Source organism: Pieris brassicae, chromosome 8 (assembly GCF_905147105.1).
Source record: "Pieris brassicae chromosome 8, ilPieBrab1.1, whole genome shotgun sequence".
Lineage (NCBI taxonomy): Eukaryota > Metazoa > Arthropoda > Insecta > Lepidoptera > Pieridae > Pieris > Pieris brassicae.
This window is the reverse complement of record NC_059672.1, coordinates 8643390-8662330: the sequence shown is the minus strand read 5'-3', so window position 1 is coordinate 8662330 and position 18941 is coordinate 8643390. Positions and strand designations below refer to the sequence as shown.

General features: G+C 33.2%; 2 protein-coding genes across 2 annotated transcripts in view; one reads left to right on the top strand and one right to left on the bottom strand.

The window, feature by feature from the left end:
- Positions 1–5305: 5305 nt before the first annotated feature.
- Positions 5306–18941, top strand: part of LOC123712804 — a 50599-nt gene continuing 36963 nt past the window's right edge. The window contains exon 1 of the mRNA XM_045666078.1: positions 5306–5452. The gene's annotated coding sequence lies outside the window, so the exon portion shown is untranslated. The remainder of the gene's footprint in view (positions 5453–18941) is intronic.
- On the bottom strand, positions 11140–17670 carry LOC123712807. Its single transcript, XM_045666082.1, has 12 exons — positions 17052–17670; positions 16755–16955; positions 16613–16684; positions 15986–16094; positions 15339–15499; positions 15001–15078; positions 14855–14937; positions 14481–14606; positions 13693–13867; positions 13427–13545; positions 12339–12487; positions 11140–11466 (listed from the first exon to the last, which is right to left on the bottom strand). Exons 2-12 carry the CDS (start codon positions 16792–16794, stop codon positions 11241–11243), a joined length of 1338 nt encoding a protein of 445 aa, XP_045522038.1. The 5' UTR covers positions 16795–16955; positions 17052–17670; the 3' UTR covers positions 11140–11240.

The window sequence follows — 18941 nt, the reverse complement described above, 5'->3', positions numbered from 1 at the left end:
AAAACAAATGTGAAAAGTTTGGCGGTCTGGCGTGTAATTTTAATGCTGCCATTTCGTCGATGTCTTGCGATACTTATTTGTTGAGCGAGTAAAGCACAAGCTCAGGGATAGCAGAAATCAATTCTAAACATATTTTAAAATATATTTTATATCTTAAATCGCGAACTATAACTATATGAACAATGTCATGGACCCCACATTGTTTACAATTGCGTATTTTGGGCACTTAGAAATGGAAAATCATTACTGCAAAGTCCGCAAAGGCTGACGTTCATGATGAAATTTCACGTTTAACCTCTAATCTATTTCTGCTTTTACTCAAAAACGTACAATTACTATTTCTTCTGCTTACACAGATCCATTCCATCTCCTTTCGAATGGATATCATCATGGCTACTTTAACCAATCCATTATCTACATTCGTCAACCAAGACGTTTATCTGTGGCCAGGTCTCCTTCAACTACACTACACTACAAAAAACGATTACTATATAAAACATTAAATTTCGACGCCGCACTCGTATCTCGATAATTAAACAGCGCCGACTTCGTTATCAAATAAAATACATCCTCCACAGATAAAACTAATTTTCCACATCGAAAGCAATATGTTAACTTGTCAGTGGCTACCTCAGTAACCGCTGATCCCAAATACGTAATATGAGAGCTAAATCACTGTGACGTGAGCTCACTGACTGTGTAATTACTTGAATGGGTTTTCTTTCTTTTAAAGGATTTTGGTATTATAGTATATTTCATTTTGATAGTAAACATTCTGTAACATATCAAAGTCAATGATTACCGTATAAATTAGCTACACAAAACTTATTCTGAGTAATTTATATCTGATCAATGAATTTGAACGATAAGAAATTAGATATTATACACGTAGATTTAAAACATTTTATGAAAATGACGTATCGACACTATAATGAACAATTATCTGTCTTTATTTCATTCAAAAAGTAGATGAAAACCGCAACAAGTACGGTTTATTTGTTCCCGTGCAAAGTTGTAAGAAATAAATAAAACATATGCATAAAATATTTTATCTGTAACAAGAGTGAAGATAAATACTAATTCTAATAAATTAATAACTTATCGCCACCTATATTCTCGAAGTAATACGAGACAATATTCATTAATTACCTTAAGAATAAATAAAGTTCAGTCGAAGACAGCAAGTCGTGTAAAATAATTACAGCTATTACTAACGCCTAGCTCCTTTAAGATCGCAAGATATTTCTTGTTTACTCGCGCCATTCCCATTTTACAAACATTTAAAATAATAACGTTTATTTATTGTTAAATTATTATTTATACTTTTTTTGTTTAGTGAATGAATATACATTAGCAGATTCGTTATCTTAATTATAAAAATCTGACAATATCATTGTCTTTGGTTTCTTATTATCTAACTTTCAACGCAGATAATAATAATAAACATTCATAATTACACAGAGAAAACATTTGGCCTATTAAAAATATTGCTACATTTAATTGTAATGTTTGCAACATATTGTTTCCCATATATCTATGTTTATCTTTTCTATGTTTTATCTTTGTCATTATCTCGCTGATCATGTCTGCTGAAGCACTTGTTACGTTTCTATTTCAATCTTCTTTTAGGTATCTGTGTGCCCTTATTTGGCAAAGACATCCTCCAAATCCCGCCATTCCTCTCTGCACTGTGCCATGTACTGCCTAATAAATTAAAGAAAAAGTCTGTAATTACCAACATTTATTTCCCTTAATATTGATAGCCCTGAGGTGGCCTATATTCATAGCTTTTGTATTGTGAATTTCTTTTGATTTTATAACAAGGAGTTGAACCATTTCGTTTATGTGGTTAAGTTATTTAATTATTAACATTATATCTACATTTAACGGATTAATTTACGCCACAACGTTTAGCGTTGGGGTAAATTGCTGTATCACTGTAAATATGATAATTACAAAACGCTTACATATAATAATATATTAACTTAAGTTGTTACTTGAAACTTTATATTTATATACTTTGATTGCGTGTCTAATACGATGTTTAACCACGAGATAAAAAATACTTACGTAATTCGTGATATATTTTTTAATCAAAGAACGATGTTGTTGTATATAAATCAATAATTGTGATAAACGTGCATGTGTGGTAATAATATGTTGACCATCAAATTTTCATACAAATCACGCTATCAAGTGAAAAGTAAAAATGGAATTTACAGTTTGCCGCAGTTTGCGCGTACGCAGCGTGACGAGCCATTACCGGCGATTTGTTTGTGACAGACGTCTGTCTCAATCACGGGTAATGAGCGTGACACACAAATTGCTCGATAACTTGGAAAAAAAAATGATATTTTCTTTCATTTTTCTATAGACTTTATTACTGTCGAGGATTTGACCTATAATAATAAAAAACCAGAGGTCTTGCTCCTGTATTTTCTGTTTCTGTATCGTGAACATTTATTTTCTAATAGGCAAGCAGGTGATCACTTTTCTATGCCTAACAAGGGTTGCTTCACATTGTTTTCTTTATCGTACAAGCGAGTGTTAAATGCGCACATAGACAAAGTCCATTGGTGCACCGCCGAGGCTTAAACTTACTAACTCAGGGATGAGAGTCTAGAAAGACTATAAATCATATTCCGCAATTATGCCAGTTAACGTTAAGTCTCACTTACTCCGTTGGCTCAGCAATCCAAAAAGTGTCGTAACCTCCGAAATGCCACCTGCCGTCAATTGCTGGCTCTCAGATGCAGCAGGCTCGGTCCAGCTCAAGGTGCTGCACCCATCGTTGTCGATAGGCATTGTAATGTTGGGCTGGGCTACAAACTCTTCTATTTAGGCATTTTTTCGGACTCTCCATGACCCGGCCATCCTTGTCAGCCCCAGGATTATACTGTAGCTTGTTTCCTCTTTCAAGGTTAGCGTCTAAGCCTCACAGCCGTAGATTAAGGCTGATCATATAACAGTATTTTATGTACGAATTTTCGTGTTTCTCCTTAGAAGCTTAGAAGCATAGCCCTTGGTGTAGTACATTGCAAGGTATCTTGATGCAGATGTCAATTACTATAGTTGTCATCTTTTACCTAACCCAAATACCGAAACTTTGCAGTTCGTTCTTCGAAATTTATTATTATTTCCCACCTGAAGGTTATAAGGCCGATTACCTATATACACATTGGGTCTGTTTATTATATTTTTAAATGTACTTTTGCTGTCTTTGTGCTTTGTAACTTGAATATTGTCTAATGATTAAGGCGATCGGACCAAATATCACAAATCATTGGTACTTGACACAGTGATATTTTGTATAAGGTCAGTTTGTACTCTCTAGAGTCGAATTCCATAGTGGCCACTGGTTAGGCTGGAAACGTTTCAAAGGGCATGCCTCTTTGAAAATTTCACACATTTCTCTTAAGTTCAGAATTTAGATGGTACTGTAATTAAATGAGAGTCTCTATCCCTGAAGATTAATGTCAATATTCCCTTAATTCAATCCCTGTTTCCTACACCCCGTGTAATAAGATAAATTTCACTTTCTTTTATAAACATGGATTGATAATTATAAATTTATGCCCGTTTATTTCCGATCTTAACAAAAGTACCAGGTAACATTCATGGTTTTCGTTCTCCATTCGCTTCCTACTAACGAAGATATCTTCTATCTACCTTTTTTTTAGGGCGTCCTTTTTCTTCCCCAAGGTCTTTTCCAATATGTGGATTAGGCCATACAGACGCACGTACGCTTTAATAATAGAAGAATGGTATGTTATTACGAAACTAGACAAATGTTAAGTGATTGTTGGCATTGTAATAGTCACAGTAGTTATGAGAAACAAATGGAAACTTTTCCAATAATTGCCATAATAATTTTTAATACCTGCAACTGAGTTTCATCATTGGACGTCAAGGCAGAATACAATTACCATCCGTATTTCCTTGACGTACACAACGTAAAACAAATATCTTAAAGTTATCGATCTACGTTTCCATGGTTACCATTATAGTGACATTCATTCGGCGTCAAATACAACCACTATTTAAGTCTATTTATGTCTCTTCCACCCCACATTAAATTCAAAGTATTATTAAACACATTTACGTTTTATTTCAAGTTTAACAAGAGCGGCAAATAGCCGTGTTTTTATTTAAGTACACGATTAAACCAAATGACTTAATATCAAAGTACGCACTCACTGAGAAATCGTTTAAAATACATGTTATTGCTCTTGTTTCTACGTACCTCCATCTTTAATCACACAAATATGTGTATCTGGATTTATATGATCTGTATTTTTGTATATTTTTATTCTTAACTTTATCCCCGAGTAGGTATAGTAAAACTATAGTCCAGGAATATATTAAAATAGTTAAAACTGTGTACAATGAATTCAAAGCCTGCACAAATATAATTGAGTCGCAAAACTAGATCGAAAACGCAAAGCCAGTAGAATTTTATCAGACTTAAAAGCATGTAATCGTAAAATTGATGTTTTATTAATTTTATATTAATAGATCCCCATTAAAGCCATAACTTCGTGGCAACAAGTGTGTTCGGGACAAAATGGATCTGAAGTCACGTTTGCGGCAAAAAACATCAATAAATCGAGAGCTCTTTATACATCCTTTAAAGCTCTTTGAGCCCCTTACAAGCACTCAGTCACGTATTGACGAGTCAAGGCACGCCGGGGGTCAGACTTATAGCGACTCGTGAATAATAATAAGCAAATGCTTTTGATTCGCCGTCTCTGTTTTTTATTAATTCAGTGAACGCTTAAATTCAAAAACTAACACGTGTCTAAATATTTTTAGTATTACGTACATGTAATATTATTTTTATTTCTTTATGAAACTTGATTTTAATGCGAGAATTAGTATGATAATTGATAGAATAAGATTGTTATCTAATAAACTCGTAAATATATGTGTGGTATCAACACCTTTATGACTAGTGAATATACAAATTAAAGTAAGTCTTAACTGTTGAATTGTTTGATTGGAAAACAGAAATTCTTTAATTAAATTACGAAAAACAAAGCTTAAAAGGTCTCCTTCCTCAAGAGGCAGGAAGTTCCTCTAACACATAGCAATGATTAACTTTTTTGAGTTCGACTTAAGAGAACAAACATGAAAACGGCAGCTGCCGTAATTCATACAACTGCATACAGCAACTTTTCGAAGCCAAAAAAGAGCTTTCATTTTCTTTCTTTTTCAGATCACACATGAACGAGTGAGACGTAATATAGTGGGAGCCGCCTAGTGGCGACGCTCGCGTCAGTACGCGAAACCGTTTCATAGACGAAGGTTGTACAAATTACTGTTGTACAAATTTAAACTAAAAGTGCAATAAAGTGTGAAGTGAAGTGTTAGTGATAAATTGTGGCAGTGTTATTTTAGTGAATTTTTGTGTCCATTGCGTATGACTGAGTTATTCTTATTGGATGAATTGGGGGTGAGACGGTTATAATTATATGTTAATAGTGAAGGATAAGTTTTTATACTTACATTCCAAATGTTTTTGTGTTGTTTGAAGAATGCGTAGTTGATGCAAAAATACTTTAAGGTTTATGTAATACATAAAGACAAAACATCTTCTGATCAAAACTACGTAATAGATAAAGAAAAATCACGAATTTTAAACAACAACCAATCTTTGTTTAATTTATTATTAGGAATTATATGGAAGTAACATAGTTTTGTTAAGTTGATAGCAAAACATAATTAAAAACCTTCATAAATCGACCTAAAAATATAGAGCATGGCTTTAAGCGCCGCGAATCATTAAATCGTTAAGGCGGCGAATGATAAAAATCATCATTAATCATTAAGTCTGAGAAATGTAGCCTTTACAACAAAGAACTTTTAATGATAAAACGTATGAGATATTATATATTGCGGCTGAAAAGCAAATGTAGAAGGAATTAAATAATAAATATAATAGGTAATCTACCTATCTTTCTATCTATTTATTTATTGTAAGTTTACATCATACATACACGGTATATGTTATATGTTACAAGCTGTTTTGTTTAAAATATGACGATATTGATAAATTTTTGTTAAGCAGAAAAAAGAATTCACAATAAAACAGTGGATTAGGTATAATATAGACACTTAACAATGCTGTCTTTAAAATTGATCAGTCCACTATCGAATATATCCAGCTCCGGATAAGTACTGTTCAATCAAAATTCAATACTGTTATAATCGAGAAGAATTCAAAAGAGAGGTGCCTGAACTCCTAGTTTGGTTTTAGCAGACGGAATTTGGAAGTGCGTTAGTGGCGTCTATAATAATATCTATCTATAAACACAAACTATATCTTCGATTATTATGTATAAATAGGTATATAGGTGTTCATAAATTATAATTAAACAATTTGTTAATTTAAAACACCTTGACCGAAATCATTGTGATTACAAAATATTCTATTGCCAAATATTTCATATATAGTCACTACTATTAATCTTTCTCACTAGTGTTTCAAATTAAGTCGGGAATTCCGTTCTCTTTCTTTTAATTAATAACTTGTCTGCACCATATAAACAAGCGAAGGTGGGAAGTCACACTAAAAGATACCTATTTGCTCTTTCTTTATCTTATACATGCATATTGTTATACAACAATATTATATATGTATCGTTCGTATCTATAGATATAGCTACTACAAGACGGGTTTAGTATCGAGCGAAGATGTGCTTATATAAAAGACATCAACGCGCCTTCCCTTGCCGAGACCTTCGCAGTATTACCGCGATAACTGTCAATTGTAAGCGATTTCATGTAGGTTTTATTGAGTCTTCGAATTAATACTATGCGTGAGAATCGATGTGAATGAATATTAATGGTGTGTGCACTAGTGAAGCGTATAACTTACGATATAAAATTGTATATTTAACATATCTGATTTCCAGTGGGATAAACATTTTTATTGTACTGGAATATAGTATAGATATTTATTAACGCAGTGCTAATGTTATTCTATGCACTCTCCTATGGTATAGAGCAAAAATAATTAGCAAGTATCGTGATCAGATTCGTGTTAGATACGATTTACAATATAAGTCATGTTTAGAGTTTTCATCAAATTGTTAGCAATTGTTTGTAGTCTTTTGGCGCGGAAAAATTATGAGAGTAAATTTTTAGTTAGCTATATATAAGAAGTCAACATTATAGTTTTTTTATTGTTAATGTCGTTTTTCTACAAACGTAAAATATTTTTTTTAAAAGATTTTTATCTTGTTACGCCAAAGAAGTATAATTTCTAACGCGTGTACATAAGTACACACACGTTTTTTAGACAAATGTCATGTCTCTGAAAGATCATGGAACATTTCGATCTAGCCTAACTTAAGACTAATAATTAAAAACTAACCTAAATTACTAAAAAGGATATTTGACATAGGAAAGTGTCCAACAACACTACTTACAGCCCTACGTATCAAATATGTAGTTTTTAATCAAACTTTATTTGTTATACCAAATTTTTACAATACAATATTTTTTAAGTTAAATATTAACGAATCCGCAGCGCGCTTTAATATATACGTCAACCCAGTCTTTAATTTAATCGTAAACTCCAAATGAAACCTTTGTATGAAGCCATGAAAGCGTTCTGTGGCACATAAAACGCGTTAGCCGCTTAAAATATAGCTTTAAAATATTGTAATACTATACTTACCACAAAAAGTATAAACTATGAAATTATGTCTTTATCTCAGTATGGATAGCAAGGAAAAGTTTTTATTTTTTATATATGGAGTATTGATGGCCTAATGAGCTGATCATGCAGCTCTCAACCCTGTGGCTATGCCTATGATCCAGAGGACTTTTCTGTCTTTATGCTGAATTAAAATTTGCCCGTATGGTGAAGGAAAACAGCCTTAGGAAATCGGTATGCCTTAGACCGAAACATAATGATCATCATTTAATGTCTACATACATTGTTTGAAGTAATTTTAAATTCTTGGGCTTATAGCGCTTGCGAGTTCCAGAAGCTGGTATGTTCATTTTCAAAGATCCCGCATAGTGAAGAAAATTATAGTCATTTGTAACTTTACAGAGTTAACTTTTTATTTAGTAAACGGTATAATTACCGTTAATACCAACTATAGAGTATAGAAATGTCTAAAGTTCAATACTCGGTTAAAAAAGAAACGGGTGAAAAGAAGAGACTTACATAATCCCAGAATTAAATAAAAAGTAAATAGTAATAAAAAAATAAAAATATCAGTGGCGCTACAACCTTTCATGATCATTTTTTAATGTAGTAGGTGATCTGCCTTCTGTGCCTAATACGGCGTGTATTAGGCAACTTTTTGGGTTTAAGGCAAGCCGGTTTCCGCACAATGTTTACCTTCACTGTTTACGCGGATGTTACATGCGCACATAGAAAGAAAGTCCATTGGTGCACAGCCGGGGTCAAACCTACTACCTCAGGGATGAGAATCACACTCTGAAGTCACTAGGCCAACAGTGCTATATTTAGTAATTATTAGTAGTTTTTGTTAAGAATAGTATTTGCGAATGTGATTTCACACATTAATCCAATTTGAATGATTAATCATTAACTTAAATTAATACATTTCGCGACCTTCGACGGGACGAGAAAACAAATCTCGACAAAGCCAAACCATTTGCAAAACAGACACATTAAATGGGTCGCAATTAATCTCAGAGCTTTAGGGCTATCAACAAGGTTAATAACATGATAATGTGATTTTTTTAAAGTGTCTCCAGGATTCACATATTTCAAATTTGAATAAAAGCCAATTAAATTTATCGTGTAATAATTACTGTACAATAGTAAAATATAATGCATTACAATAATATAATAAAACCTTTATGATTTGTATAGAAATCGTAATTCATACCGTAAACAGTGGTAAGAAATGTCTTTGCCTTATTTTATTAAGATTTATCGTAATTATTGTGAACGAAACACAAATTCTTCAAGTGACATAAAAACATTAAGAATTCCATGATGACGTATTTAATTTTTAAACTCTCAGTAGTATAAAAACTTGTAATTTTAAACGCAAAATTGAGATTCCAATAGCTAAAAACTGACATATTATTATTAATTGTGAACTCAAAACCTACATCACACGTTACTTATGATCTCAAGTGATAACCCTAAAGTCGCGGTCTTTCACCTTAACAACTTTTTATCCGTCCGTCGATTTCCAACCTATAGATGCCTTAGCGTACAATGAATTACAATCATACAGATATAGCTCTTATCAGTGGAAAATAAGTGCTACAATTGGTTGTGGCAATTTGGAAAGTTGTACGTGATACAATAAATCTTTTGGTAAACGACTGAATTAATTAGTAAAAAGAATTTAGATCAAGTACATTATAAAGAGATCTTACCAATTATTAAACATTTGTTGTATTTTGTTTTACAAATTGTATTTTTTTATAACTGACAGTTATAAAAAAATACAGATATTTCTTTTTCTGGTAACAACTTTTGTAAAACTTGATGGTACGTATAATGTAACCAAAACCAGTGGCGCTATTACCGTTTTAGGTTTCTGTATCTGTTTCACGATCATTTGTCAATCTAATATGCAAGTAGGCTGCCTGTGCAGGACACACGCTGTCGCCATTTTGGGTTTAAGGCAAGCCGGTTTCCTCACGATGTTTTACGTCACCATTCGAGCGAATGTTAAGTGAGGAAGTCCATTGGTGCACAGGCGGGGATTGAACCTACGACCTCAAGGATGAGAGTCTCACGCTAAAGCCCCTATACCAACACTCCTCAGTGTACGTAATATGTTCTTATAAAATAAACATAGACCTGTATAATTTGGAACTCCACTTTCGTACCTTATTTATTTCCAACTCACATACAGTATTTACAATATTTTAAAATTAAATTTATTTAATTTCCTCGCTCCCTCTACTTATTCGTGAAGCTAGAAAACCTCAAGTTCTGGGGTCACCGGTAATATCTACCTGGCGCCAACTTTAATCCTTAATTGGCGCCTGTGCGATGAACCTCACGGCCCAAGAGTCTCTTCTCCAAAGGAAACAAAATCAACGTTGGAGGAAAGACTCTTATATCAAGTCGTTTATTATTTTCCGGCCGCGCCAGGTTTAGTGCTTGTCCGAGGGCAGTGAGATTGGGTTAACGTGTCCATACAAGTAGCATCCCATACAGCCTTTACCTTATTTATTTATTTAATACTTTTGGATTCAACTTTTTAATGGAAGAAACGAGAAATGTTTCGCCAACCCACTGGTGTGGCCACGTCACGATTCTCACGGGTCCCCCATAACTCTGCGCTAAGGTCACTAGTATGCCATTAGGTACCATACAAAGATGCCATCTTCAGCAATAAAGAATACGACTATGAAAGAAAATTGGAAAAAACGGATTACGGTTCTGTCACACTATTTTTTTTAATAAAAATATTTCAATCGTCAGGAATAAATTTTAAGAAAATATCAAAACCACAAGAAAAGCGGGCGTTATAAACATGATTTAAACAATTTCTCATAAAACCAGTAGTCGACTACGACTGCGGTAGACCGCAACATTTATTGCAGCTTGTTGATTGTTTCACGAGTTCAGATACATCATAACACCGTTGCGAATGTAGTACTTTTCACTGCACTGGTCTAGTACTTTTACAAAGCAAGCAATATCACGTAAATAATTTAATGTTTTGAGTAACGTGTTCAGTCCTATATTATCCACATAGCACTATACCATCGTGTTATAATAATAATCAATCCTTTATTTGCAAAGAAAGTGGTACATTCACATCGATTTTTATTAAATAAAACAAAGCAAGATCAGCCATATAAAAATAAGCATGCATATGCTTTATTAATAATCATAATGTCATAATAATGAAATTATAAAACTGAAGATATTGGCTTATTCTAAATATTTAAGATCACAGGAGTTGGCCAATACCAAAAAAATGTGAAGTTATACAAATAATTTAATGCTATAACAAGTAATATAATATTATTATTGTTTCATATGAGTCTAAATGTTGAAGAGCAAAATTTTTAAAACTATACGTCGTATCGTCTTAATTTAGAAGTCACCAATTAGAAGGTAAATGGGTATTGCACTGTGCTTTCTAAAATCGACTTGGCATTCGACTCGACAATTGGGCATTAAAATATATAGGTGTCGCACTGTAATTAATGATCGACTCTGTGATAATTATATAATAACATATACTAATTGTAACATTACAAAAGTAACATTCTACTTATTACATATACCAATACCAACTACTTCGGGGGACGAACCCACCAGAGCGGATAGTGGTATAAGTGGGCCACCATGCGTAGGTAGACTCTGTGGCTGCCCAAAAACCTTCGGCAATTTTAATGTCTTCCTCAGATCCATACAGTGTCACCTCCAGGACCGCTTTAAATGAAAAGTAGAAACGAAACTCGATGAACGCCACGCTGGTAAAGTAGACGAAACACTCGTCTCTGAAATATACAAAGTTTATGTCAAAAAACGTCGGAATTTATTTAAATAAATTATAACAATAATAAAATTATGACAAGTTGTCGCATTATTGTCTTATTTTCTTTATTTCAAAGCGCCGTTTTTATAACATAACACGAGGTATACACGAGGTCGCGTTGAAGCGCTTTTTTAAAAGAATAAATATTATTTCAAATTAATATTTTATTGTACCGATTACAATAGTTATTATCTGTTATTTGGGAATGGGAGCTAGACAGCCCGTCAGGAGTATTTGTGAGAATACGCGTGTGTGTTTCTCATTATACATTAGATATTTGTCTCGGGACTGTGTAACTAGTTCGATTTTAACTATGCCAAACCATGGCAATATAATGCTTTGTTCTCATATATAGGGCCATTTACGTATTATATGAAACAGACTCGTCAAGAAGTTTTGTGTAAAATGCCTATGTTTGTTGCAAAAACCTAAAAACGTTTCCCGTATCACCTAGACGTCCATCGTTCCACAACGCAGCGTTATTTAAGGCAGTTGTTGCTGCACACCACCACTATGTGGAAGCAACTGCCACCTGAAGTATTTACGAACCAAGTCCTTAAGAAAGGAGCACTGGCGAGCCCTCTGGCATAAAGAGTGTCCATGGGCGACGGTTTCACTTAACATCAAATGAGCCTTGTGTCCGTTTGCCCCATGTTTTATTAAAATAAGTTACGGGATTCCTTAGTATAAACTAATGCCAATAATCAAATTAAGCTACCTCGCAGCGCTTTTGCAATTTAATTGCTTAAGAGACATTTCAATATATAAAAGGCGTGCAGTTCGAGTAATTCAATACTGAAAAAATCTTATAAAAGTACGAGGAATAATTATTACGGGTTGATATGTCGGAATTTGTATCCCTGTCTGTGTCCCATGAGCTCCTTATGACAATAGTGCTCCAGCCAGACGGCTGCGTTGGTGCGTGAACCGACTTCCAGGTAAATAGTTGCGCATCGCACCGATGCCGCTTGGGCCAGTGACAGCTATTAAAGCAAATACAGATTTTAAAAACACAGAAGACATTTAGTGATACAACTTTTTAAGGTTTATTCACCTTTTCCAGGTATCAACGAATACATACAATTAAATATGTACTAAATAAAAGCTATTTATAGCATTATGTGGGTCTTATAAATTATCAAGACAAATTTGACAAGATAAATTCAATTTGTATTCAATTCTACTTACATTATTAATACTTGTTTCGATAAGAATTCCGAAAAGTAGTCAATACAGAGATTTACTCGTGAAACCATTATTAATTTACTTGCATAGGTTCGAAGTAGATAGTGGAAGAGTATAGTTTTTTTATGACACAACAATGTTAAAATGTTTTTAATAATATCACTAGCTTAATTAGTATCCAGAAGTTATATGGACTTATAATATTAGCACGAAAAATGCTTAATCAATAATATTTAGAGTATTTACCAGGTCCCGATATTTTGCCCTCCTAACCCTTTATAATTGAGAAATAAGAAACCTGTAGTGACAGTCATTTTTCACGCGTGAACCTCCATAAGTTAGATTGATACCTGCCTAAGCTTCTATCGACAGTTAAACGCATTTAACTTTTGCTATTTATTACCCATTCTTAAATTCGAGGGACTCTTATTTAACTTCAACCAAATGATATATGAGATACCTCTGAGAGACTGACCTTCTCTTCTCTTCTTCTATAACTCTGTAGAGTGCTATAGAGCTAGTAACTAGGGTGAGTGAGAAACCTCTATAATATAAAATTAGATCGCGTCCCTTTGAGCTCTCATAGGTTTGAATGTAGTTATAAACTAAATTATCATACTTTATTAATATCTTGTATCTACGAATATGTTGTATTATACAAAAATATCCATAAGTTGTATGAAAATGCATTCGAACTGTTATCTAAAGTTCGTGATACAAAAGATAAAATTTCTTACAAAGAAGAAGCCTTGTGCAAAGTTCTTGTTGATGAGGACTTCAGAACTGTCTTTGTACAGCACGTTACCACGATCCTTGCGATCGCATTGACCATGCGACTTCGGGTGTCGAAGATTGCCTAATAACAATGGGAATATGTTCTTTAAAGGTTTTACAATAACTTTGAATCATTACGTGGGGCATATGAACTGGTACAAAGTATATTTGAAAAGTATTAGGAAAATGTAGCAAGTTTTCTAGTTTTGGTATCAATTTGGCATTGTACCTTTGTACATAACAAGCTTGACCGGGCTGACGCGTCTGAAGATCAGAGCCTCTTCATCAAACCTCTCTCGTAAAGGTCTCTGGCTGATCACCTCGTCAATCCATCCCAGGTATTGGTGTATGTTGAGGTATCGGGCTGGAGCTGCGCACCCCGGACCACGAGTACCAAAACCTAACTAGAAAAATACATCAATTGCAGTATATTTAAAGCGTCAACCAAGTGGCAGAATTCAACAAACAAATGTAATAATATTTCTCTTTAGTATTGTATTTTCAATAAGGTAAATCAATTTAGCGCAAAGTTTCACATATTCAATAACTTTATCTATATCTTATACGAAAGGAGGAGTTAAGAATATCCATAACTCCCTGCATCATGAGCACACCCCACATACATACCCTGACATACACACCATCACACAACACACGGGAATAAGATATATTTAGTCAATTGTATTTTATCTATAGATTTTTTCTTTCATAAGTTACGTAAATGTTTGATTTGATGCTTTTTGTATAATTCCCTTTGTAGTTTTTATACTTTAAGCTGTAGTAGCATGAAATAAATAAATAAATACTCCGTTCTGACTAGCGGCTAAGCGAATAACACCTAATCCCGAGGTCGTACACAGAAAGAGAATAATATTATTTCTATATGGCCAGTTAACACAATAACACAACCTATACCGGTTTCCTTTCAATGGTTGCCTTAGACAGCAGCGGAATGGCAGTCGCAGAGATGCGATGAGTGCGTAGATGTGAATATAATATTTTAATCAATATGAGTACCAATTTCCAGTAACCCCAAGATTGACGAGTGATGAGGGCACTTCCGGCATCCCATATACACGACCGTCCCAGTGTCTCTGACACCGCACATATTGGTGACACTGGGGCCATCTTTTTGTGAGTTAACTAGAAAACAAATAATAGTAATTTGTTGTTAAATATAAAATAGAAAAATATGCTTAATAAGTTTATTAAATTATTTGTATGTAATTTACACTTTTCATTGGTAATTTTTATCCATATATTTATTAAAACTATAACCGTAATATTGTATAGATCTTATATTGTATAGACCTTAACAAAAAACATATTAAAAAAAATTGTTGGCTGATATTTATTTGGAATAAAATATAATTGTAAAAACATAAATTTACCTTAGCTCTATAATAAAATTCTTCACAGTCTTGATTCTCTACATACTTCATTTTGTTAACTTCCTTCGAGAATTCAGCCTTTTCTACAAATAATCAAATCTCTATAATCTTGAATACCTTAAAAATACATGAATATGTCTTCTTACCATCAGTCATTTTAACTGTGTAGAAATCCTCAAACACTCCACCGCCTTTTATCGGCATACATATTGGTAGCACTGGTGCTAAAATTTTACTAAATCATTATCGTGAATATAAAAAAATTAAATGCAAAGAGTACCTACGTATCGTAGACAGGTATTTTAAAAGATAAAATTAGCTAATTTATTAAACCTAAAACCTAAAAACAAAGAGAAATTTGTTTACAATTCGTCTCGGTACACAAAAAATAATTTGAAAATGATAAAAAAATTGTTTGTTAAATACAGAAAAACAGAACTTTTTTGCTCTTTCATCATTTGTAAACTTTCTGCAAATATTTTACCGGATATATCGCCCAGACCAGTCTTTCCTCGGGTGTTCAGCTGCAGCATCGCGATGGTAGCGAAGGTTATTTTTTCATATTCAGTATGTAAAAAGTATTCTGTCACCGGCATCACGTATTTGTTTGTGGCACTTTGCCATACTATGAATTGTGTGTTGTTACTAAAAGATGCATTGGTATTTAAATAGCAATCATCATTCTCCACCAGTAAACGTCAACTATTCAAATAAGTTTTATTATCAAGGCATGGGCTAGTTAACATTATCGTTGCTTAATGTATACAACTGTGTTGACTAAGGCTTCGGTGTGCGACTCTCATCCCTGAAACCGTAGGCTCGAGCCCCGGCTGCGCATCAGTTGTGTTTCGGTTTATGAGCGCATCTAACATCGTGTGGAAACCGGCATATTTGAAATTCAAAAATCGATGACGTGTCAGAGAGAACAGACATACCGATAACCTACTTGTCTATGAAAAAAAAAATCAAAGAAACGGATGCAATCTGAAGCCAAGACTATATAAGGTTGTAGCCCCTTAGGATTATTAATAAAGATTATATATTTATCCATAATTTGTAATTGACTTTGATAGAAAATATAATTGAGGCATAAATTAGATTTAAAGCTTAGATTTTACACTAAACTCTCACGTCAAAGATCCAGGCTGTATTCGAGCAATATCCTCCGCTGGAGCTATCGCATACACAGGATGGATAAGAATCCCACTTGTAATTGCAAATCTATTTGCGCCTCCGATATCTAAAACATAACTTATTATATAATATTGCTTGCATTGGTTGGTTCCATTTATTGATATGCAACGTCATATTTATATGTATTTACTCTTGCTTAAACGTCATACCTCTGTGGCGGATTTACCAACAGGATGGAGCCTAGGGCGACAAATTTTGGAACCGATTTTTTTTGCTATCTCATAAAAATCATAAAGATTTGCATGACTGTTTTCTGATGTTTTAAAGATAGAAATCTGAAACAAATTTTGTCTAACCCCCTAACCAGTTATCGACCTCTGCGCCCTCAGCTCATACTTTGCATGAAAAGAGCGAATAAAGATTTCATTAGTTAGATTATTTATTAAAATAATAATTATATAAAATATATAATTATATTTTCTTCGTCTCAACGGGCCCTGACGAAACACCGGCTGTGCACCGTGCAGGTTTTAATAAATTTGATAAAATACATTGTTATAAACTTACAAAAATTATGTTGTACAATACCAAGCCACGGAAATCGACCAACATCAGGCAAATTACCTTCTGGAACGTCTTGGACAGTGTCAGCGGAACACCTTATGTTTTCCCATTTCACTCCTTTAGCACTATACACTGTCAACAAGAATAATATATAGACAATTGAATACATCTTCCTTCGCTTACAATGATGGACAACACGTACCATTAATCAAAAGGAAAACTATGTAACATGTACAAACCATTATTGAATCACATCTTTGTAGCAAATGTGTGAGATCGTGTTGCACTTGCGTTTACAAAATACGATGTTTGTTATCTAAAGTAGAACATACATCTTTTCCGTGCCACGCACTATTAAAGCGTGGGAAATTACTGCTCCGCTGGTTTTGCACACGTAAAAACCCTATAAAAACTTCGTTGGTAAGATAAAAAATGTGTTAAAATGAAAATTATGAAAATATTATTCCAGTGGACATATTTATATTTGTAAACAACTTACGGCCAAAACTAATATTCAATCTCAATCCCATTTTAGCCTACTTAGATCGACAATTAAATCCATTTCTACAGAAAAGCATGCCAATATTCATATCATAGATTGAGTTACAAATCTATTTTTTCAACCAATCCTTCAGAGGACCGATCAGAGATTGAAGATTGCCCTCTGTATGAAAATTTGTGTTTACACATGCCAATAACCTGTATGTCCATTTTGACAGTTGCTCAGATTTGGCCAAATCAATTCCGGATAGCTATCGGAGAAATTTGTAGGTTTATGGCTTATGGATCGGTATTACGATCATCCAACTTTATATTCATTAGTAAAATGTGTTCGTCGTCCTCCAGTTCGCGTGATAGTGATTTGGAAGTTTTAATGCAATTACCCGATTGGGATAGTGAAGTTGTTGGTGATATATCATCTGCAATTGATAAGCTAGCTTACAAGTATGTTTTTATACACCAACAGAGTACAGAAAAATTACATGAAATTGCTGGATTTCTTAGAATCGTTGCCATTGATTGCACTCATTTACGAATTCAATCATCATGTAAGTAATTTATATATTATTTAACATTGTACATTATAGTATGAAGTTGTAATAATAATAAGCAGCATTATTTTCTTTAGGTGACGTAATTGGTGAATAATATCGTAATTGAAAAGGATATTTCTCTTTAAATGTACAGGCTGTGTGTGATGCAGAAATAAAATTTATTAATGTTGTGCCCTATGGCCTGGTGCCGCTCATGATGCAACAACTTTTGTAAACTCAGTTCTATAAGTTAATTCAAATTGATTGATAAGAAGGTAGAACTTGATATATGTGCCAGCTAAATTAACATGTATATGTGTTTATAGCTTAATATCATACAGGTCTACTGAGAAATCACTGGATGGTTGTTAATAGTGCTTACTCAAATATACCATATTTATTAACACCATTTCTATGAATGAAGTACACATTAAGAATAGGAATACTATAGACAGGTAAATATATAGTATAATTTAGAGTATTAATAACTATACTATGTCAAAAAGTTGCAAGATATGTGACCCAAACAAAACATGATGTAAGGTTAAAATATTTGTCTTTTTCAGAACATTTGGACTATGGAAATGTCGCTTTAACATTGTATTTATCACTCGCTAAAGTTCAAGCTATTATTGCCACAGCTGTTATGCAAAATATTTGTAAGGATTATAATTTGTAGATATACCGGCAGAAGTTTTAGTTCCAACACTTGATACAATTTCAAGTCAAGAAGTTAATGAAGGAAATCAAGACATAACTAAAAGAACAGGCCTTATTCATTATTATTTTGGGAAAATTAATATAATTCTAGCAGAAACAAAAATGTTGTATTTAAATGTAAAATAATATAAACTTTATTTCATTATATTCTTATAATATGTAAACCAAACCCTATAAAATAGTAAACTATACTATGCTAATTAATAATATTCTCTACAACCAATTACTTCCTTAACTTTTCTATTTTTAATTAAAATATTTCTAACTAAGACTAGTTTTTCATTAGTTCTAAGTTCTTTATTTCTTAATATTAAATGTTTGTTTTTAAAATTTACATTTATTAAATTAGTCTATTAATTTTTGTTTAGGCATATAATATTATTATATTTCATTCTTTTTTCCTTTGCTAATTCTCTTACGAGCATTCTTCTTTAAATTCTTTCATTTTAGACGAAGTTGCTGAGGCAATATCCTGGGACAAGTGGTAGCGGTGGCGTTTAGGCGCTACGCCAAGCAAATCCACTCATCCGTTTTTTCATTTATAGCTAGTGGCGTTGGTGGCTTTCTTATTAATTGTTTTACTTTCTTGTATTAGGTTAAGTTAAAACGTGCATTGCTTCTTAGACAGAGGTCGA

Coding starts and splice junctions, on each gene's coding strand:
- LOC123712807 (XM_045666082.1), bottom strand. CDS start 16,794: ATGGTTTGTACATGTTACATAGTTTTCCTTTTGATTAATG. Junction 15,079..15,338: donor TGGTCTGGGCGATATATCCG/GTAAAATATTTG, acceptor GTAAAATTTTAG/CACCAGTGCTACCAATATGT. Junction 14,938..15,000: donor CACAGTTAAAATGACTGATG/GTAAGAAGACAT, acceptor GATTATTTGTAG/AAAAGGCTGAATTCTCGAAG.